Source organism: Durio zibethinus, unplaced genomic scaffold (genome assembly GCF_047325235.1).
Source record: "Durio zibethinus cultivar Kanyao isolate XHJ-2024 unplaced genomic scaffold, ASM4732523v1 HiC_scaffold_30, whole genome shotgun sequence".
Lineage (NCBI taxonomy): Eukaryota > Viridiplantae > Streptophyta > Magnoliopsida > Malvales > Malvaceae > Durio > Durio zibethinus.
This window is the reverse complement of record NW_028322653.1, coordinates 1,748,833-1,766,484: the sequence shown is the minus strand read 5'-3', so window position 1 is coordinate 1,766,484 and position 17,652 is coordinate 1,748,833. Positions and strand designations below refer to the sequence as shown.

Here is a 17,652-nt window from a genome sequence, read left to right as displayed (position 1 = left end):
CCTTTGGAAATCTCCATAGCCACTTCATAAGAAGGGCTGGCTTGGTTAAAGTCCACCTCCTTCGTTAAGGTGATTGAAAAAATCCAGACCATAAACAAGATTTCATTTTTTGTATGGGATGTTAGTAAAGATGAACATGACGAGGTCTTATTGCATTACTTTTTTTTAGAATTGAAATTCAAACATATCTATCTCAATCTTGTGGCAATTTCCTCTTCAAATCACATCAAGATGAACTTTGAAGGAGTAGGGAAGGCTACTCTAGGAATTCGGATTATGGTGGGGTCATAAGAGATGGCTGGTGCTGTCATGTGGAATTGAACGGGTCTCCTCTAGGGATTAGAAATGCAACCTTTTCAAAAGCAGAAACTCTCCTGCATGGCCGTGGTTTTGTCCAAACTATTGATTCTTTTCAAGTTATCATATCAAAGGTTCTCTTAACATGAAACGATGTGCGAATGGTAATAATCAAGAACCTTGGCGCCTATGCTTTATCCTGAGAAAACTTTTATCAATATATATTGAGTTAAAATCTTTCATGTGAAGAGGGAAGCGACTCATTTAGCTGACCGTCAGGCTAACTTGGGTGTTAGGCTACAGTCTTGTAGTCAGTGGATGGGGGGTCTTCCATTCCAGAAGAGATTTAAATTTCACTTTTTCCCTCACTTATCATCTCTCTGTGGGACTTGTTCCCTCTTCAACTCAGCGCTTTATAGATAGGCATTTTTATTGAGAATGCTTTAAGGTCCTTTCAAAAAAAGTAGCCGAGCTCTCACAAATAGAATTTGAGTACCACGGAGAAAAGCTAGCTGGATAAACAAGATAGGGATCGCCCGCTCGGCAATGCTACCTTGGGAAGAGACAAAACACTTTAATATAACAATTTAAACTCATATTTGAAAAGCTTTTTCGATAGTAGAATATGAACAAGATTACTATGGAAGAGTTGGTGAACATTGTTTTGACTCATAGCTCTAAGATGACTAGCATGAATAAGCCAGCTTCAACACCACCTAGACTCAACATCATAGACAGACTTGCACTGACCTCAACATAAAAGGATGAACCTGGTCTGTCTATTTGTACGCATTGGCTTAACTCACTCCTAACCTCCCTAGACACTGCAAAGAACACATAATGAAAACTGCCTGGTCAAGGCTGTACAAGGGAACGAGAAAGGGGTTTGATAAGAAGGAGTTTGGGAATGTCCCGCTTAGTTAACAAACATCGAGTTTGGAGTCGGGGCAGCATGGATACGAGACTATTGATTGAAGTTCAGTTTGGAATCATTGTGGTTTTCTATCTTCAGATTACCAAATTGGAGAATCACCAAGGCCTTTCAGCGATTGGACGCGCCCCCCTAAGCTAGACGCTTTACTTACCTGACCTCAAAGAGAATAGAATGAGTCGCCCTAGCTCTTACTAAGAGTTTGAATTGCTCTGTAGGATAGTAGGGCGAATGAATTGCATTAGTGCGATTTGGCTAGCGGAATCGCCCAGCGAACAAATCGCCTCCTTGCTATCAACAAAAAAAAAGCGGACCCGCGCGAATCGCGTCTTCGATCTTGCATATATATATCAGCATCACCACTACGGAAACGAAATTTCCTTAGTTCTGTGAAACAAAGCCAAGCCTTTTCCGCCTTCCATCCCGCGTTTCCCTGCTTGAGACTTTTTTTTATTAGCCTAGTCATGAACCACCCTGGTTGGGACCATGGTCTACCCAGCAGTGCTTCATATCCTCCTTTCTCTTTGTCTAAGATTGGACTAAAGGTACCAAACCAGGCATCCTTTTTTGTTGTTTTTTTTTGGCTAAGAAGCCCGTAGGTTGTACGCCAGCCATACGTAGCTTGAACTGGGATGGCCGCAATGCAACGCTATTGTCGATCTCCAAGACGCCTTTGGTTGAATGTTCACACCATCTCCACCATCTGCACTTCCTACATTCACTCCCGGAAATGGAAAGAGGAAAACTGAAATTGTAACCTCCCGGTCTGCCGGCTCCACGACTTTCCCTTTGGCGGGCTGCTCCTCAATCGAGTGCCGATCTTCGCTTGGGCCGGCTCCGAGGCTCTACCCTGGCTTTTCATTGGTTCCAACCCTGGGGCCCTTTATCGTATCGCGCGCGCATCTTCAAGCAATCGGGGGGGCCGAGTACATAGACGAGGCGGTCCCGGGAATGAGAGCCCATTCCCTCGTGCTCTGGAACTCCTTAACTTCGGTTGAACAAAAAAGGTTCAATCTTGTGAAACCGTAGCGTAGGCGAAACCTGGCAGCCCGCCCAGACCCAGAGTTTGACCTTCTCCGGCCCTGGTAGGAAACCCCACTTTCCTTCCCCCAGCAGGCAACAACACTGGGAGAAAGACGATCAGGATCTCACGTGTGGCAGATGTTGGAACAAACTCCGAATCCAAGAGGTACCTACAACGAAAGGAAACTCACCACTCACTGGTAAAAGAGAAGAGAGAAAGGACCAATTGAAGGCCCCGGGGCCGGAATGCGGTAGGGTCTTCAAGCCCCATGCTCGATTCTCGAGATTGATTCATGGGCCGTCTCGCGAAGATCTTCGATCCTTCGCCATCGCGAGAATATAGCGATCGAAGAGCTATCGCTCAGCTGCTTCGCGTATTACGAAAGTCGTATTGCCCGAAGGGGGCATGCTGCAAGAGCGTAGGTGACTGGTAAGCGTAGGAGGCGTGCCCGAAGGGCAGCGGCAGCAGTGTGGTTCCAGGTGCCGTCGCTAGATTGAGATCTGCAGGGTGGCGGGGACTTCGCCTGCCAACTATCGGGTGAAGAGAAGGGGTGGTAGGCTTAGTAGGGCTCGAACCTACAATATAACCGTTATGAGCGGTACGTTTCAACCAATTAAACTATAAGCCCCTACGGATCTCTACATGCAATTTGCTCACTTCGGGAAGAGCGGACGGAAAGGGGGCCTTTGCTCTATCTGCTTCTTCCTCTTCCCAGGAATGAACAATTAGAAAAAAGAAAATGATTTTCTTATTGTTGATAGATAGATATAGAATATTCTATATCTATTATTTATTAAAATAATATAATAACCCCACACTTCAAAAAAAGTAAGAAAGTCTAAATGTTGTAAGAAAAAGTACATAAAAAGAAAGAAAGAAAAACTTAGTTACGGGAACCGAAGGTTAGGCCGACAACTTACTTTAGTATAGCTAAACCTAAAAAAGTTTATTCCTACCCCCTTTTCTTCCCCTTTCTGTCAATGTTGCCAATTCCCAGAATACGTTTGTACCCTCGTGCATACAGTTGTCCAACTACTTTCTTCTTCCGACTTTTTTAGCCACTTCCGCATCTGTCGTATTCGGGAGAGCTTGCTTCGTGTCGGAGCATTTAGCAATGCCCAGCAGCCTGGTGAGGGCTGGCTGCCCGGGGACAGGTTAAGGCAGGGCCCGCTGGGCTTGCTTCTCATGAGATTGGGTGAGGGAATCGGAAAGGGGCTCATAAACCAGGCGGGCGGGCTTTTGGGCACGCGGAAAAGGGAAAGTGGATGGAGGGTGCTTCTCAGCTAGAGTTGGGGGCGGGGTCGCTATACTATAGTGGCTAGGGTGAGTCTTCCTACACGGCTGGACGCCCGGCTCTAGACGAAGCCGCGGGGGTTACCACCACATCCTCTCCCGATAGACTCGAAGCTCTTCATAGTCCGGCGGGGTAGCAAATTTTCTCTCAAAAAGAGACAGGCCGGAGATAACAGAGGAAGGTATTCGGTTCAAAAAATATACAGCAGTCAAAACAGCTTCAGCCAAAAATTGACTAGGGACAGAAGCGGAGAGCAAGAGAGAGCGAGCTGTCTCCAATATATGGCGATGCTTCCGCTCGGCAACTCCATTCTGCTGAGGAGTGTGGGGGCAGGATCGTTGGGAAAGCGCTTTGTAAATGAAGTGAGTTGAAGCAAGCAGAGTTCGGAAGGCAGCGGAGATATATTCACCTCAAGAAGAAGAACGGAAAACCTTGATTTTAGTCAATTTTTTCATTCTTCTGTCAAAAATGACATATACGGCCTCCTTTCGATAACAGAGAGGCAGAATGGGTTTCGGACACAAGATCAAAAAAAGAAGTCGAAAAAGCGTCTTTAATATGTTTAAAGGAAGGGCCGAGTCTTTTCTCAGCTTGCAACCCATACAAGTAGAAATCTCAATGTTAGGTACAGACCCCAACATTCCAGTAGAAATAAAATATCGTTGTCTTGGGCTGGAGACATGTCCTAATCTACGATGCCACAACAAAAAAAGGGGAGTAGAGAAAACAACACCAGAAAAGGTAAACGAAGTTTCTCAAAAAGAGAGCTTGCCAACTCTACGGTCCTTCCCAATCAATCCCTTACGTAATAAGGCCTCTCGCATGATCCTCTACAAGACAGGAGGTAGGAGAGAAGTGAATAGTTGCATTTTTTTTTTTCAAGCCACTGAGAACAGAAAGATGAAAAAGAGCAGAGCATATTCGATGATAACGAGAGAGAGTACCAAGACTAGTTAGAGGGAATTGCTCGGAGTTTGCAGTTTAAACAATAAGGAACAACGATAGAGAACGAAGAGAAGAAAGAAGTGAAGAATCACCAGTCATATTCTTCGATGCACCCGAAGAAAGTAAGCAGCCCCCTATGTTGTAAGCATAAGGGGGAGCAAATACCTGTTGCAGAGGAGGAAGAGATATGACAAGACGGATTCAACCTCTGAATCTGCTTCCGCTGTCGTGGGGTAAAACTATCTGTGTCGGGCGTGGGAGTGCTCCTAAGATCATAGAAGTAATGCTTCAGAGGCCCTATGGAGTAAGGGGATTGGAAAGTTTCCGATTCAGTAGGCGTCTCTGGGAGAGCGGCAAGATGAGCTGTGTCTGACTGTCGACGAGAGTTTGCATTCTGCCGCTTTCGAGAGTCTGCAATCATGTGACCCGGCTTCTTGCAATAGTGGCAATCTTGGACATGTTTCGTTGGCCTGATGCACCAGCAGAGCTTCCAGATTGAAGATTCTGACCATAGGGTCGATGTCCCGAAGCATGTTCGGCTGGTCCCATAGAAGCCTAAGCCTTCGGTAATAAAAGAAATAGTATAGCACACTTCTTTCTTTATTTTACCTATAAGCTAAGGCATGTTCTTCATGTTGCAACTGATAGAAAGGTGAAGAATCATCCTGAGAATCAAGATTCCTTTTTTTTTTAATCTTTAGCAGTCGAAAAAGGGGTGACGGTGTATATGAGGCTCAAAGGAAGTAAACAAGTCATCCCATTTGAAGCGTTGCACTTTTCATCTTTTGTAGGATTCTCTAGTCTTGGGAAATTGAGCGACCCATCCACATAAGCACAAGAATTTTTCCCGCGCAAATCATTCTTCCTCGCATAAGCCCATGACAAGTCATTTCCAGATGCTTCTTTCGGAAGAGCACGGGAAAGCCTCAATTTGGTGGGATCAAGTCCAAGCAAGGCGTGAGCGGAAAGGCAAAGGGAAGTACATGGGACAAGATGCGATCGAGGTTGCAGGATTCATTTCTACCCGAACATTAGACCCAAAGCTTGTTCCAAAGGTTTCACTTCGCTTTAAAGGATAGGAGGGAGAGAAGCGTACAAGAAAGCCCCTACTCCAACAAAAAAAAGTTGCAGAGTTCTACCAATTGTTTATTCGCAATGGCTTGAACGAATCCGACGCAGAATCCCTTGCTTGCTTGATAGGGCTTGAGGTTCTAAATCCAAGATGAAATCTCGATGCATCAGATGTGGAAAGTGGCCTATCAACTAGCTCTAAAGGCCGAGGAAAAGCTAAAGAGAAGGACCACAAGGGGGCACCGAAGGTGATAGGGGATCGACCTCTACAATCGGGCGAGGAAAGAGACCCCTTTTCCCTTCCCTCAATATATATGGCACGCTTTACTAATATAATAGAAAGTCAAGGCTCCATCCTACTCGTTGCCCAGAGCCTTGACTTGAGCATTGTACAAGCGCTTAAGGCTCCTTCGGGCCATGGCCACAACTATTATATAAGGCAAGGCTTGGAAGCAAGCTACCAGCGCTTATCGGCGAGAACTAGGCTTGGCTTGGTTAGTAGTGCCCGCCCATTTTGTCTCGCCCGCCTTAGGCCCATGAATTCTTCAGAGCGGGGCGGCAGGCCGGGCGGACGGGGACCGTCAAAGAAGTGCCTCGACGCGCCGCAGCCACTACTTTGACTCCTTTTATGCAATTATGAACTCCACGGAACTTTCTCGATTCCAACGCAACTTATCCTTTTGGAGCTGACGTAACAAACTACGCGAGCCTCCCAACGAAGCCAACATAAATCCGATCCAAATAAAAAAAAGAAAAGGCAGTTTCATTATGGTGGTATACCAGCCTCCAGTTCTTCCACTTCCAGTTCCAATCGAAGCATATAGATCCGTAAATAGATTTGTATGTATAGCCACTTCAGTCGTGCTCGTCGTTTCTCGAAAGTATCTTTTTTCTGGGAACATGGTTAACCAGAAATTCTTATGTTTACGATTCTTCATCCACCGATGCAGAAAATGCTCCAGTTTTCCATTCTCATATGAGGCCGGAAAGTTTATTAGCAACGGGTCGGCACGAAGTGATTCATCATGCTCAAACATGAGCCGATCGTTCGTTAGGGACGGTTTATAGATCATCAAATTCCCACAAATGGAATGAAAAGTGGGTGCATGTAAATGATCGAGACCTCGCAAACAACAACGCTCCTTCCCCATATGGAGTTCGGAACCCAAAGGCAATCGTTGAGTGAACTGTATCTTCTTTGTGTTAGTTGACCTAAACCGCACCATTACTGCTGGGGTGGGGCTCGGCCTCCGAACCGTACGTGGGACGAGTTTCTGCCTCATACAGCTCGGGCCGAAGACCGGGGGAAGTTTAGGAGAGATGGGGAGACCCAGCAGCTGCCGGTCGGGGCGGGGATAAGCTTGTGAAGAAGCGAGCTTATCCCCCCCCAAAAAACCGATCCTATAGCGCTAGCGCTTCGCGTTCTTTCTATTTTATCTCATTTCATTCCGGGATAGGCGGCTAATACTAATCTAATAAGTGAAGTAGTCGTCGTCTGACCAATTGGCTCGGACACCAGACCGCTCGTGCCCGCCCATTTTGTCTCGCCCTAAATGGAATGGCTCTCAACATTACGCTGCGCCCCGACCCGAGTCCCCACGTCCGCTCTTCTCCGCCCGCAACCCAAGAAGTTGGCTTTGCCAACACAACATTAGGGCCGTCCCCTTCATTCTATGCTGACCCCGGCCCGGGGCTGGCTTTTTGGGAAGCCCGTTCCCACCGCGCTCACGGCCCGGCTGGCCTGCCAGCGGTAGTGGGAATTCCCCCGTTCCCTGGTCAAAGACTTGGTCGGATGCGGGATCTACTCCACGAGGAGCGGTACGGACGTAGATGATATCATCACGACCTCTCTTTTCGTACCGCTAGGGATGCTTAACGCCACTTCGCCAATTGGCGTTACCTGCGCTTTCGTGTCTCTCAGTGTGGTCAGCACTGGGTGTTTCCGAGCAGCGAGGCTTACACCCATTCGCATTAGTTCATCCAAAGTTCCTTACCCTTATGCACGAATTATTGAATAAGCCATCTTCCTATCAAGGTTAAGGAGTCAACTGAGCATCTCAGCGGCGGGATTGAATACCCGAATCGAATCAGAGTTCACGCCGCCCGCCCTGAACAAATAGGAGGCGTGGGCCACAGGTCGCACATAAGCCGCCGGGTCGCACGACAGAAGAACACCCAACATACAGATGCACACTCCCCCATGTGAAATATTCATCTTCATTGGAGCTTTTTGGTAGTAGTCGTGACCAACAGCCATAGCCATCAGCTGTCGGCTCGTTGGTAAGGCAAGAGCTTCAAGCCCGATTTCTGGTGGCATATCCCCTACACAAGCACCACCCGACGAAGGGGGGACGGGGAAAGCTACAGGCCCAAAACCTTCGACCCTTCTTTCTAAAGGGGGGTGCCCGGAGCACCTCATCTTGTCATTTCGTCGTTGCTCATTCCCGTTAGGCCGAAGTGTTTGGCGTTTCCTTCTCCGCGCCCGTTCATGCTTCGCTGACCTATCGCGTGGTAAAAAGAAGAAAGTACGAAAGAATAGTAAACGGAGCACACCGCAGAAAGATTCTAAATATGAGAAGTCCCCCTTGGATTCGAGAAGAAGAAAATGAAGAACAGGAACGAAAGGAAATAAGGCGTTTCTAGCTCTAGTTTCGGATGAGCTTCTCCCAATTATGTCTGGTAATTGAATAGGGCGGCTTGCTCTGACCAAGACTCCACTTTTTGCTCTGTCCATGGAGCGTATGAATTTCCTGGAATGTAGATAGACCAAAAGAGGGAATGAAGAGATAGGAATAGGAATTAGAGTACCATTGGAAAAAGGGGCACCCGTGGAAACATCTCTACTGACGAACCATTTCAATAGTACGGGTGCTGCCGTGCCACGAGGCACGACCATAAAAATAATAAAAAAGAAAAAGTTATGTAGTTGGACCATCAGCTCTATCCGTTCGAGTTTCACTTCTCTAAAGAAGATAAGACGCTAAAACTGAAAGTGTTCGCAATGCATACCGAAAGGATACCAATGAAGCCGACCATTAATGACTAGTTCGAACACCAGGAGCGGTCTGATCCCTTATTTGATCAGACAGACTGCTCTTAGAAACATAAAACAAAAGCAAACTCTCATAGTTCTCCGCCCAGCTCCAGATTGAAAAAAAGATAGAAATTGCTCTCTTGTCCGACGGTTATTCGAGGGAGTCTCTCTTAAACAACAGACATCAGATAAGGGGGTTCCTCTTCTATCCGCGAGGGACCACTTTGTCTGAATCCACATACGCAAGACACCTGAGTGATATTGAAAACTATGGAACGCACCGCAGCGTTCCATATAGACGACTTATTGATGCAATTTACAATTCTAACTTAATGTTATAACAAAGACGCATTAAGAATATAATTCATGAAAGCTCGAAGACAAAGAGAACCGGGCTTTCATCTTTTATACCGTATATATCGTAAATAAATAAACTTTTACGCCCAAAACCTCCCATGTCTTTCTCGGTTGGACCAACCCAAGCAGTGATTTCCTGAATTGGGATAGTCAGAATCAGTCTCTCTTCATTAAAGGGGGGGAGCAGAGCAATCAAAGAATGAACCAACGCACTATGTTTGACTTTTTGAAATCGTGTTGGCAATCTATTGTCAATTTTATTCGTCGGGAGGCAGAGAAGGAAAGGTCGGCGTATTCCAATGAGGAGGTATCCGGGCTTTCAAAGAACGAAATGGCTGAGCGCATAGCCGATCTTATTAAAAAAGGTAGCGATGATGGCTAAACATTTGGTAAGAAGGGTGGGTGGGATCGCGATCGACAAACAGGGAAGTAGCCCGATAGGGCAGATATTGGTTCAAATCCAATTCGTGAGATGGCAGGGAGCTTTAATCTTATTGCGAGAAAAAGACAACCGCACTGTCAGCGAAAAGCAAAAAGCAATATGCTTAACACATGTTTATCAAATAAGAAAGATTGGCTCCCTTTGAGGGGGCGGGACAGAAGGTTGACCGAGGGACCAGGCTGAATCTAATTCTTTGCATGCAAGAAAAGGCCTAAAAGCGACTTTACTAATCAAATATGGCGGAGTTCCAGTCGTGGATGAAAGTCCCAACAATCTATATCTTATCTAAGAAAGAATCCCAGCGGACTTCACTTAATTGACTTAATCTCAGCCACTAGTGGCTTAACCCTCACTCTCTTCACTCTCTGGATTCCTTGACTAACTGATCTTTCTTATCTTATTGGATAAGGTAGTTTCCCTTTTTCTCAATCTAAGCAAGCAGGAAGCCCGAGCAACCTTAAGCACAGAATCGGACGTTGGTGTATCGTATAGTTGAGAAGGGCTGCATTGGATGAACTCCAGCTCTCGGCGACCGACAAAAAGCCTTTTGCACTTAGCAAGGGGCGTAGCGGCATTTCCGCTTCCAATGATATCAGAATGGCTCAAGGAAAAGGAAAGAAAGAGAATTCCTTAGGGTGAGCGGGGAAACTAACTCAATAAAAGGCAAAGTCAATTGGAGGGCCTACGGTACCCTAAAGGGGGCGGGGCTCAACCACGAGGAATGATTCCTTTAGGGCGCCCACTAGTAGGAGACTTAGGCAAAGAGCAGAAGTGAGCCGGGTGAGGGGGTACTTACACTTTAGAAAGCAAAAGCCATTGACCCTTAGACAGTCGGGAATGGTGAGCCACCCGGATACCCGGAAACCCTGCTCTATCAGGCATGCAACAACTTGCTAGTGTATGGAACGGCTATCTTTCTTGGCCTTCCGACCTACAACCTATTCATCTATCCCATCCGGGATTCCCTTGGTTGGTATATCGTATAGAAGAGAGGCTTTCCTCTTAGCAATTAGGAGTGATCCTTACCTCGAACTATAAATTGAATAAATTTCATAATAGAAGAAAAGGGCAGTGGAGGCACCCATTGATTTTGCACCTTCATACATCTCAAGTTGAGAATTCTCGTAACGACTGGTGAAAAGAAAACACAAATTCTAACCTACTTACGATAGCACTAAGTCAAGAGCTTGGGAAAAGGGTAACCTTTCTGTGCCATGATTTATGAGATCCGTATAGAGTTGATTTAGATCGGGAATTTTTTCTTCTATAAAAAAAAGACGTTCTGCCACCTCTTGTAGTGGAGGCAGGCGCCCAAGCTCGGTTCGAGCGATCAACATAGGGTCTTTAACTCGAGAGGAGAAAGCTCAACTCCGGCAGGGGTGGTGTCTTTCCTGACTGAATAGGGAATCTCATAAAGAAAGATGTGGCACAATATAGTATCCCCTTTTCCGCTATATGTTCTATTTCACTTCTTGTTCAGCTCCACCCCCATTTCCTATCAATATCTGAACTTCCTTTTTGGAGTGGAGAGATAATTTTTATATATGTCGTACCAAACGTTGTAAGGTGGAACCGGTGCATCACGAACCAGAAAAGTGCTCTTAACGGCCCTAGCCTAGCATCACTGGGTGCCTTACACTGACTGAACAACTCGAATTCGAAATAGAAAATCTTTTCCAAGCGTTGAAGGCAAAGCAGCATTTCCTGGTGGATCGGCAGCTATAGAAGAAGTTGCAATTAGCTCTATTCCGCCCTCTTCGTAACCGAGAGTAGGGAGCGAAATCAAAAAAGAAAGTAGTCTTGGAAGCGAAGGCCATAGAGAAGAAAAGTCATTTCGTATTCATACCGATAGATGCTTTAATTTACCTCTAGGGTAGAAAGGTAAACCGCCCACTGCTCCTACTGCTACCTCACCTCTGTAGCCCCCCCCGAAACGTGGTGGCCAACAGAGAAGAAAGATTTTCTTGAATAAAGTCAGATTAGAAAAACCAGGGATTGTAAGGTGATGAAAACTGACTTCTGAAGCTGTGACTTTAGCCCTTTTGTCCATCAAAGGCTGAAGCCCCGGAAATGCTTCTTATTCGAAAATGGAGTCCTAGGTTGATTCCTTTTCGTAGCATCAGAACCTAACTAACGAGCTCTGGGCGCTGTCAGTCTGCTTAGCTTCTTCTTTCTTTGATAGGCTTCCCTCTAAGGCCCCTCCCTTTTCCCCTTTTAGTTTGGGGGGGCTCAGGCCCCGACCTACTGCCCTACACAATACCGACATCAGCCGTCTCAAAGCTTCAGGCTTACCTGCAATCAACGATTAGTTGAAGTGAAAAGGCTTTGTCTCCCTCTTTACCGAAATAACCTGTTCGAAAAGAGCTTACCCAAACCGAACATTCTTCCCTTGTTTGCAGGGAGCTAGGACAAACTATTGAATCGGCCATAGTGGAGCGCTTCTTCAGTCATTTAATCACATTCAAATTCAGTTCTATTTTGTTGCTTCCAAAGCTTCCCATTGGCGGACAGATAGACTACTTCCGTCAATCACACCATAGGCAAAGGATAAGTCCGATCTCAAAGAAAAACAAAAAAGAGGTAACCTCCTCTTTTCCTCGTTGTCGCCTTTCCTAACAGTGCTTGATCCCCCTAAGAAGTGGGCTATTCGTCCTCTCAAGCGCCAAGGTCTTTCCTTTATATACGAAAAAAAGAAATTCTCGATTAATAAACAAATAACAAAGTTTACACGACATAAAGATAAAAATAGATCTCTTCTCGAAAAGGTAAGCCTTCGTTGTTGGTTCATCCCCCTGCTATAGGAAGATTAGCGAACAGGCGAACCACGAGCCTGCACTTGATCTAAAGCAATGATCCGAGCTATCCCATAGATCTGGAGTGAAAAGAAAGAGTAGAGAGAAAGAAAACCGAAGCTATCTCCTATAACAACGAAAGTTGGAGTAGCAGGATTCGCATATATACCAGTGTATGTGAGAGCAAGATTGGATTCTTTCTTTATTGAATTATTCACACCTATAAAAGGGCTACTGGCCAGCTATACCAGGAGTCTTGGTATTCGGATAATTGATTTGGGTGATCCACGACTGCAGACAGGATCAAGTCAGAGACCTATTCCATATGAGCTAGGTAGCCAATGAAATGAGCTACCCATTGAGAGAGCTTAAACCGATGTCCCTTGCCAGCCTGTAGCTAAGAGTAGCTTCTCTACCGCACCTCCAAAAGCGGGTATAACCTTACTAAAAGCTGGGGCTTCAGCCGCTAGCAGCAACTTTTGTCCCGAAATACAATCTCAATTCCAATCTTTCTTTCGAAGCTCACCTTCCGGACACCAGTAAGGAAAGGTCAGTTCAGCGTGTAAAGCAAACCGAACCGAAAGAAGAAAGACTTTTTGGAAAGTTAGTCGCCTCTATCACATCACCAAAATCGCTTGCATTTACATCTGATGAAATAGCTCAAACTGTCAACTATCGAATGGTAGTGTGAGAGGTAGACTTCTGATGTCTCACGACACCAGGATAAACTACCCCCCTATCAGCTTTAGGTTGGTTAGTACCTAAAGCAGATACTAATCAATTGCGGTCACTTCCATTACCTCCAATCAAATAGCCCGAAACCGGACTAGGAAACTATTCAAGTATTGGCAACAACAAGTCTAACCCTCTTTGAGCTACTAAGTCATAGACTTTCCATAATAAGCCAAACCTTACAAGATTTTCATCTTTTCGGTCCTGCTTCCAGTTACTCATAACTACCGGAGCGTCAAAGAACTGATTGATGGAGCGCTCAAGGGATGCACCACCATCCTCAAATGAAGTTCTAAAAAGCCCTTTCAACTCTGCTTAACGCCCTCGGCCGGACGATTACTGTTGATTGGAAGGTCCGGCCTTGAGTTCCACATTTGCCGGGGGCCTTACTGATCAATCAACACCAGGCTTTCTTTGAGAAAGGAGTACATTACTCACAGGACTGAGTTAGGGCACCCCCAGCATCTCAAGTGATTAGGCGGGGGCAGGATTCGAACCTGCGATCTTCAGGTCATGAGCCTGATGAGTTGACCATTTCCTCTACCCCGCTGCTTGACCAGGTCTAATTAGACCAATCACTGGGTAATTCAACTTCTTTCTTTTACTATGAAATTAGTTGAAGGTAGAGTTTATGTCCTTATATCTTCTCCCCTGGTAGAGATATGGATTTACCTTACTTTATGAGGAAGACTTTAATTAATAGGCTTTGTAAGAATACTATTTTATGCTTTATTCGCCTATATAATCTCCTAAGCCCAGTCCATAAGTCCCCTTTTCGGTTCGATCAGGAAATCCAACGAGATAACGATTTGAAGGGCCTCTTAAAATAGAAAATATCATAGCGCAGCCCCGTTTCCATCAGTATATTTTTCAGTAGGCAAGGTAAATCCAGCAAGTGAATAAGTCCCAAGGTAAGCCTCTGGATAATACATGGAAGACTATAGATAAGCAGTGGAAGTTTACTTTGCGGTCGGTCTATTCCTTTTCCTTTCGATTCAGTGGGAGAACCCACGCCTTCCGATCAAGTCTCCTTTGGTCTAATCTCTTTTAATCTAGAGATATCGTCGATTGACATCTTCTAGACTTTCTTGAGATTGGTGCGAGACACCACGTGAGTCAACCGGGTCGAACCCCATGTAATGGAACTGAAAATGTAAGGAAAGGACAATTGGAATGGAAGGACAATAGGAATATTGCACAGTTCGTTGACAGATTCCGATTACGTATCCTCCCCGCATCAACGGGAAAGATAGACGGCTTGTGGCTACATATTCTGAATCGCCTGCAACCATCAAAGCATGAACTCACGGAACACTTTCCATACTTTAATGGGAAACTATATGAGAGTTGAATGAAGCAGGTTCAATAGCCTACGAGACGTACATAGGTACTGAACAATGATAGGCCGATGTGCTTTGACTCAAAGGTGGAACTTAGTTGGGGCGGTGGGGCAGGCAATCGTGGCTTGAAAGGGAGCAAAGCAAGGGAATGGACCTGAAAGCAGTGTCCCTCATTTTGCGTTCATTGAACTAATAAAAGGAAGAAAACCACCATAGAGAGTTAGCTTAGCTTGTAATAATAATAAAGCAAACCAAACCTAGTTCCGCTGATGAAAACAAGAGGAAAAGTTCTTGGGTAATTAGCCCAAGCCAGGCTACAATCCATATTCGATTATTTAATTAGCGAGTTCTTTTTGTAGTTAATTCCTTCTATCTGCCTATCTGCCATACTCGATAGGGGCTCCTGTAGTTCACTCTGCTTCCCTAGACAAAGGGAGTAGGTCGAGGTAGACACGTCGTGCTTTGACTGCGGGTTATACTTCGTGAACCATCAAAATTTAGCAACCTTTCTTTGATGGATACCATCTGATGAATAAGGAAAGATTAATTAGGTGACATTATTCTCACGAAAGCAGGAAGATCTCACAAGAAGGAACCCTTTAGTCACACCATTATCTTATTTGCCTTTGCACCAAGACGACTTGGAAAGATCGCCTACTTGAAACTCTAAGCTGTAACAGAAGAAAAGGAAAAAGAGACAAAAGAAAGAGAAGAAGGGGCTCATCGGTGAAACATGTCCCTGCCCGTCCCTTTCAAAGGGGGGATAGGGTTCTTGTAAAAGCATTGAATTGATAAAAGAAAAGGGATATGACTAGAATAGAAATTTAGACCGGCGAATAAAAGCCTTGTCAACATCAACAGCGGGATAGAGGCTTGCGTGCGGACAGGGTGAGCTTGAAGAAGGGTCTTTCTTCCCTTGAACCTGCTCTACTTCTCTTTCAAAACCCTATCCGCAAGGGGCTTAAAGTCAAGCGTGATAGCCCGAAAGAACCTATACTATACCTCTCAGAAAGCTATTTCTAAAGCGCGAAAAGTCGCTCTGACCAGAAGGGAAAGGGCTATCTCAGAAGAAGAGTCAAGGTTCGACTCAAGAACCGTTGAAGAGAAAGTAAAGCGATAGAGTTAGACCTTCCGTTCAATTACTCTCTTGAGCGGGTTCTCCCATACCCTTATACCCTACCCTTTGCCTTAGGTCGAGAAAGAGATTTAGGGTGAGTCTCCCGGTCGAGAAGAATTGTCTTGTAGGTTCGACTCACTTGAGCCTTGAGTAAGCTACTTGTGGCTGTTGATCCAGTCGAAGAACCTGTCCAGAGCTACTACTCCGCTAGACGTGTAGATCAAATAAGTAGATCAAATAATTGGTGGAAACGTGTTCGCCTGTATATGTATTGTAAGTGAAGTTCCCTGAATAGTGGAGAATCAATTCTAGGCGGAAGTCCCCTCTGCTCTGTGGCTGGCTTCGCAGGCTTATCATGATTTTTTTCGATGTAATAAGTGATCTGTTCTCTCTTCGCTCTGCAGTCCGATAAAAAAAAAAAAAAGGTAAGCGTAATGCGTGCTGGCAGGCAACTCATACTTGTTCCTTTATCATACCATGGTGGATTATTCTAGTTTTGCAAGTGAGTATCGTTAAGGTACCCCTTCCCTTAAGCCTACCTTCATGTCTAGTTTCAGTTATGGTCGCTGCCCCGTGCAGAAAGGTCTTCAGCGCTGACTATCCCTGGCTCAAGGTCTGGTCTCGTGTGATCGGTACCAAGCGACCTAAAAAATCCGATTCTGAAGCGTCAGACTCTACTCGAGACTAAGATCAGATAGGGTCGGGGCTACTGTACATACGGGAAGATCCTAGCGAAAAGCACAGATATAGTGGACTAGGTACTTAAACCTTTAGTTGAAGGTTCCAAACCTCGCCGGATAAGACGCCAATCCACATTGGATCGATTGCTAATCGACGAGGAAGGACTGGGGTGAAGTAGAGATGCTTAGTTACCCTACTGCTACGCTTTTTCTTTCTAGCATGGAGCTTCTCTTTTCCCTTGTTTAATACGTTTCTTGCTGGAGAAGCGTTGAAACCTTGAGCTATGCCTGCTTCACTTCACCACCCGAAGGAATAAAGGTCGGGTTACCCTAGGTGCTATTACAGAGAAAGAAAAACAAATGACTTGCTTGGTCAGCTCAACCACTAAAGGTGCGAAGCGAGATTCCTTACTTGAAGGCAGGAGGGAAAGAGTCTAAACTAAAGGCAAAGGCTTCCTCGACTAAAAAAAAGGATTGAAATCTTTGTCACTTCTCGCTGTGTCCGGGGATGCTCTTGTTTCCACTACTGCTGAACCGCAGGATGGGATTATTACTTTACCTTTTTCTGTAGTAGCTAATGTAGTATCAGTAAGCGCAAGCGTTATGGTGCGAGTAACGCTATTATATTAAGGGGTTACTGTGAAGAATCAGATTAAGGCGTAAAAGAGTTTTTTTGCAGGAACACAAACAGAAAAAGAGTCAATCATAGTTAGAAACTCAAATTACTTAAATAAACAACTGACTGATTCCTACCACTTTTTGCCAAGAAAAAATGTATTTGTATTAACACACCGTCTTTTTTGTCATCAACTTGAAAGTAAGAACAGAAGAAGGGAAGGTCTCGCACCGGTCTCTAAAGCCCTCATGATTGGTCAATTGGCCCCGCTTGAGCTTTATGTAAAGAAAAAACCCTTTCCTTGGTTTAGAGATTAGGGTGGTGTGCTCTTGTGAGTGGGAGTCTGTGTTGTGCCAGAAGAGGCGTATCAAGTAGGTGATTCCCATTTTTGCGTATAGAAAGAGAGAGTCGGAACTTTGGGGACGACCCAACAAGACGGGTAGAATGTCAGGGACCGTCGAAGCTTTTAGCTATGAGGTTAGGATCTACCCCCGTCAACCGTGATTGAGTTACCCGTTAGTGACACCGTTCTGGATGTACTGCTTCTTACTACTGAGGGAAACTGCTAACTATGTAATCTTCTTCCGTCTTACCCTTCTCTCACAATCTTACTAATAGAATATTATAACGGAGCTGATAAAGCTGACTTCTGCTGAGCCTTTGGTGCTGGACGTTCCACTTTCAGTGAGTTATCTCATTTCCCTTCTATTCCAGGAAGTGATAAAGCTTCAAAATCTGAAATCCTATTGCTTTGTTGCTCCTTCCCATCTTGAAAGATATCGTGTGAACCGCATGTGCCTCCTATAATTTGATTGATTTCCATTTTCACACCAATTTGAGAGGCCTTTATCGAGACAGAGATATAACCTCCCTATACAGATCACTCCAGTTTACTTTGTTTGGACTAAAAAAATTTTGTTCTTTCTCACCTAGACGACCAAAAAAAAAAAGACGGTAAAACGAGGCCCTTTTTCGTAGCC

At 45.2% G+C, this 17,652-nt stretch overlaps 1 protein-coding gene across 1 annotated transcript in view; it reads right to left on the bottom strand.

Annotated features, from left to right (window-relative positions):
• Positions 1-8,497, bottom strand: part of LOC149510564 (cytochrome c biogenesis CcmF C-terminal-like mitochondrial protein) — a 9,684-nt gene extending 1,187 nt beyond the window's left edge. Inside the window, 4 exon segments of the mRNA XM_089757570.1 lie at positions 1-6,971; positions 7,143-7,298; positions 7,373-7,517; positions 7,617-8,497. The exon segment at positions 1-6,971 is cut by the window's left edge and continues 1,187 nt beyond it. Coding sequence (XP_089613696.1) covers positions 6,174-6,971; positions 7,143-7,298; positions 7,373-7,517; positions 7,617-8,497 — 1,980 coding nt within the window. The 3' untranslated portion in view covers positions 1-6,173.
• Between the last annotated feature and the right edge of the window lie 9,155 nt (positions 8,498-17,652).